Raw genomic sequence first — 4,328 nt, forward strand, 5'->3', positions numbered from 1 at the left:
TCTGAGTCTGGGTCTCACGGTCTCTGTCTCTTATTTACCTTGTCTGTGTCCAACGCCTTAGGCATGTTCTGTGCTGCCCTTCTATGGACCACTGTGGCTCTGGAGTCCCCAGTGGCCACGGGCCGGGCACTTTGGTGGCTTGGCTCAGAGTGACTTGCCAGCAAGCAGTGAGGGAAGGGTCTATGTGATTTTCCATCTTTGTATAGGTTCTGAAGTTTTTTCCTTTTCTTTTTTCACTTTCTGTATTTCTCTGGATGTTTGCCTTTTTGCTATTGTTGATCTGTTGGGGAAACTGAGCATTGGAACTTGAACTCTCTATTTGGTTGGAGAGAAGTGTGGTGTTTCCCTACTGTCCCATCGCCATCTTGAGTCCCAACCCCCTTCAATTCTTTGAAAAAAATTATCTTTAAGTAGTTGTATGAAAGGGTTTCAATTTAATATATCAACTTATTAGTACAATGCATCTTGGTCAATGTCACCTCTTCCATTGTTTTTTCCCCTTCTCTGTCCAACTGCACACATTCCATCAAGTTACCTGGTTCCATTGTCACATATGTACATTGAATATTAGACTGTATTCACCCACCTTCTCTGTCTCCGTTCATCTGCCTCTAACCCCTTTCCCTATGCCCCCCCCCCGCATACCTGAAAACTTGTTTTGGCTTGCTGATTATCATTTTGTTAAATTATGAGTTACACTCTACAAATCTCCCATGTATACCATACTACCATACTTCAAGCAGTGTGACCCTTTTCGTGTCTGTTTATAATTTAAATACAATTTTCACATATGATAGAAAACATGTGCCATTTTTCTCTCCAAGCCTGTCTTACACCACTTAACATAATTTTTCCAGGTCCATTCATAACCCTGCAAATGACATATCATTCTTCACATTTAGCACATTTTCCTGGTTACCTTTGCCTATTCATGCTCCAATCTACAGGAAGATTATGATTTCTTGACTTTAGTTCTTGGAAACTGTGTCTCTTTCCATCCCTGAGGACACCTGAAGGCAAGGAAGGCAATGGGCTTCTCTTTGAAAGCTGTTTGGAGGTTTTTGGGGCTGAGATCAATTGGATTCAAAGACACTAGTGGTTGGAACCTTGAGGTAATATCTGAGAAGCAGAAACATAGGAGCCAGGTGGTCAGTCAGGAGAGGAGAGCCATTTCAATCATCCTGAAGCCTAAGAACCAACTCAGCCATCCAAGGAGATACTTCTGCTCCAAATTTAAGAAAGATTCACATTTAAAACTCAAGCAAACCCATACCACCTTTCTCCCAGTCTCTTCCAACTTGCCTGTCTTCTGTCCTTTTACCATCTCATCTGCATGTTTCCTATTTGTAACTGGAAGTATGCATCTTGTTTTCTGCCTCAGTCCCTAGATGCTTGTGTTTAGCTTGACTATGGAATCTTTGGGATCTCTCTACATCCTCTCTGGCTTCCTTGGTTTTGTCTCTTGTCTTGCCTGACATGACTTTCTTTTTGCCTCATGCATATTGTTATGTGCATGTACTCCCCTGGCTGCAAGTCACTGCTAGTTTGTGATTCTGTGGTTCCTGACTGAACATTTTCTCTCCTTTCTTCAAGCATGTGCTACAGTAACAGTAAGAGAATACTTTCTACAGGTCAGTTATTAACAATCACATTTTATTGCAAATAGCACCATCTACTACAAGTATTAATACTGTTCACTTATTAAGTTGTTTTGCTTTAGTCTCAACAGAAGACTCACTGGCAAAAATAAATGCAGATCATCCAGATGTTGTTGCCATAGTAGCTGACACTCTAAAATTTATAAAGGATGTGAATTTTGAACAGCCTTATGAAAAATATGCTGAGATCTTACGTGAAGTCCTCAAAGAGGTAAAAATATATATATATATATTAGAATATTAACTTTCATCACTGACTTAGAAACTAAGAAAATATTCATCTAGTCTATGTATAATTATTTTAGAGTCTTATTTTACAATAATGAGATGTATAGCTTTTCAAGTGCATAAACATTTAATAGTCAACATTATCATAGGTGAAGTATACCAGTACACCTAATTGCTGATGCAGTTTAGTAAATTTTCCATTATAAAGAAATTATGGGATGTAATTATCTTTAAAATTAATTCATTGACTGTGATTATCTTTGATCTAGTGTAGTATGTCAAAAGATGGTATATATGATGCCAGTGGCAAAGTTATTGTATTTATGAGCTTATCAATTACAGGGTGAGACAAATTTTGCTCCATGGTTAACAAATATCATCCAGACACCATGAACACATAGTGTGTTCTTAGGGAAAATGGTGGACAGATACTCAGTATTTTAGGCCAAAAGGGGAAACAGTCCCAAATACTGTGAACTGACACTGCAAGGGCCATATTTTTTTTGAGTGTCAATAACTTTTACAGGACTCTTTACAGTAATCTTTCTAGTCTGGGTTCTGAACAGCTGACATTGCAGACCTCTGCTGCCATATCCCAGCTCTAAGAATTAAAAAAAAATTAAGTAACTCTGGATAGGCCAAAGTGTTATTAATGGCATTTCTGACATCTCTTCCTCTTTGATTTCAAATATTCATTGACACCTGATAGTACACAAACTTGCCTACAGCCTTCAAAATTGGTGTATTCACAGGTCCACATTGCTAACGGCCATTGATGTGGAAACCATTGTTATTGAGAGAGAAGGGGTGAGTTTAGTGGAACTCCCTAAATACCTACAGGATGAACTTTGACTCAGTTCCTTCCTATTCTATTAGTTACCATCTCAGTAACTCTCCTCTTACACTGAAGGATAAAAGCAAAACAGAAGAAGGTAAAGGGTGTTGCCACTGAAAACTCAAGCTAGAGTAGGAACTTGCTACTCTCGGACTGGTCCGTGTATCTTCTCCCAGAAACATGCATACAGACTCGGGCCTCACCACAGACCTTTAGACTCAACCTCTGCTTTCAATGATACTAAGTAATGTACAGCAAAAATAGCTTATTATGTTTAGTGATTAACGGGCTTTGGTTCTCATTCTTAACTTTTAAAACTTAAAATTGCATTATGTTAAAATTGTTTCTCTTTTAAAATTAAGGTACTCTCTTTTTTCTTTCTCAAAGCCAGAGTTCCAAAGATAGAATTCTTGACTTGTCAAGCTATGGTGATAGTCAATGTGCAATTCTTCACAGGTAATCGAACAAAACAAAGACAGGTTTCCTGGTGCTCCAAAATATGGAGGATGGATCATAGACAACTGCCCTACTGTGAAAGAACTGTGGACAGCCTTGATTGAGAAAGGATCTGTACCTGATTTGGTGGTCTGTTTAACAGATACAGAAAATGATGGTTGGTGAAGATGTATCATAAAGATGTATCATGGCAGTGAAATTTCTATTGCTGACAGTAATTTTTGGTTAAAATACAGAATGAAGAACCCTTAGGTGCAAATGCTACCCTCTAATCCCTGGAGGGTTACAGGTACACAAAATGAGGTATTTGTCCACTCACAAGATGGCCTGGGTTGGTGGTCAATTGGAGGTAAGAGTCTCGTGGATTTGGCTGGCTGGCTTGGCTTTGAACTGCCATCTTCAGATCTTAGCCTCCTGAGTAGCTAGGATTACAAGCAGGAGCCACTTGTGTCTGGCTTAATTGTGATTATTCTTAAGGAACTATATGTGATATGGGAGTTTCTAGGGGAAAAGTATGACATAGAATATATTATATCTCTTTATATTTTCATTACTTGTGCCATACTAACTTATATACCTTTTTATAGAGATTTAAGACAGTCTATTAAAATATTAAACAATTGGGGTACTTGTAAATAAATGCTTTAAAAATATTTTTTAAGGGCTGGGAAGGTGGCTCAGTGGTAGAGTGCTTGCCTTGCATGCATGAGGCCCTGGGTTCGATTCCTCAGCACCACATAAGCAGAAAGAAAAAAGCCGAAAGTGGCACAGTGGCTCAAGTGGTAAAGTGCTAGTCTTGCACTGAAGAACTGAGGGGCAGCGCCCAGACCCAGAGTTCAGGCCCCACTACCGACCCCCCCAAAAAAAATTTAATATAGGCAAAAGTAGTTATTTTCTTTTGAAGTGTTTTTCTTTTTATTCTTTCTCTCTTTTTTCAGGTCCAAGATTGTTACTCCAACATAGTACCTGCCCCTTTTACTCATTGGCTAGTGCTCTACCAACTGAGCCATGCTTCCAACCCTCTTCTGAAGTTTTTTAATAACTGTTTTTAAACACAAAGTACAAGAATGGAATGAATAAGACAAAAATTATACTTAATTTCCCCATTAACACTAAGTCATATGTTCAAAATATGTTTCAAAATAATTAGC

At 38.5% G+C, this 4,328-nt stretch overlaps 1 protein-coding gene across 1 annotated transcript in view; it reads left to right on the forward strand.

The window, feature by feature from the left end:
- The window catches only part of Ak9 (adenylate kinase 9), an 87,508-nt gene that overhangs the window by 36,457 nt on the left and 46,723 nt on the right, over positions 1 to 4,328 (forward strand). The window contains exons 17-18 of the mRNA XM_013022366.1: positions 1,721 to 1,869; positions 3,178 to 3,334. Of these exons, the coding sequence (XP_012877820.1) occupies positions 1,721 to 1,869; positions 3,178 to 3,334 (306 nt within the window). The remainder of the gene's footprint in view (positions 1 to 1,720; positions 1,870 to 3,177; positions 3,335 to 4,328) is intronic.

Source organism: Dipodomys ordii, unplaced genomic scaffold, assembly GCF_000151885.1.
Source record: "Dipodomys ordii isolate 6190 unplaced genomic scaffold, Dord_2.0 Scaffold62, whole genome shotgun sequence".
NCBI lineage: Eukaryota > Metazoa > Chordata > Mammalia > Rodentia > Heteromyidae > Dipodomys > Dipodomys ordii.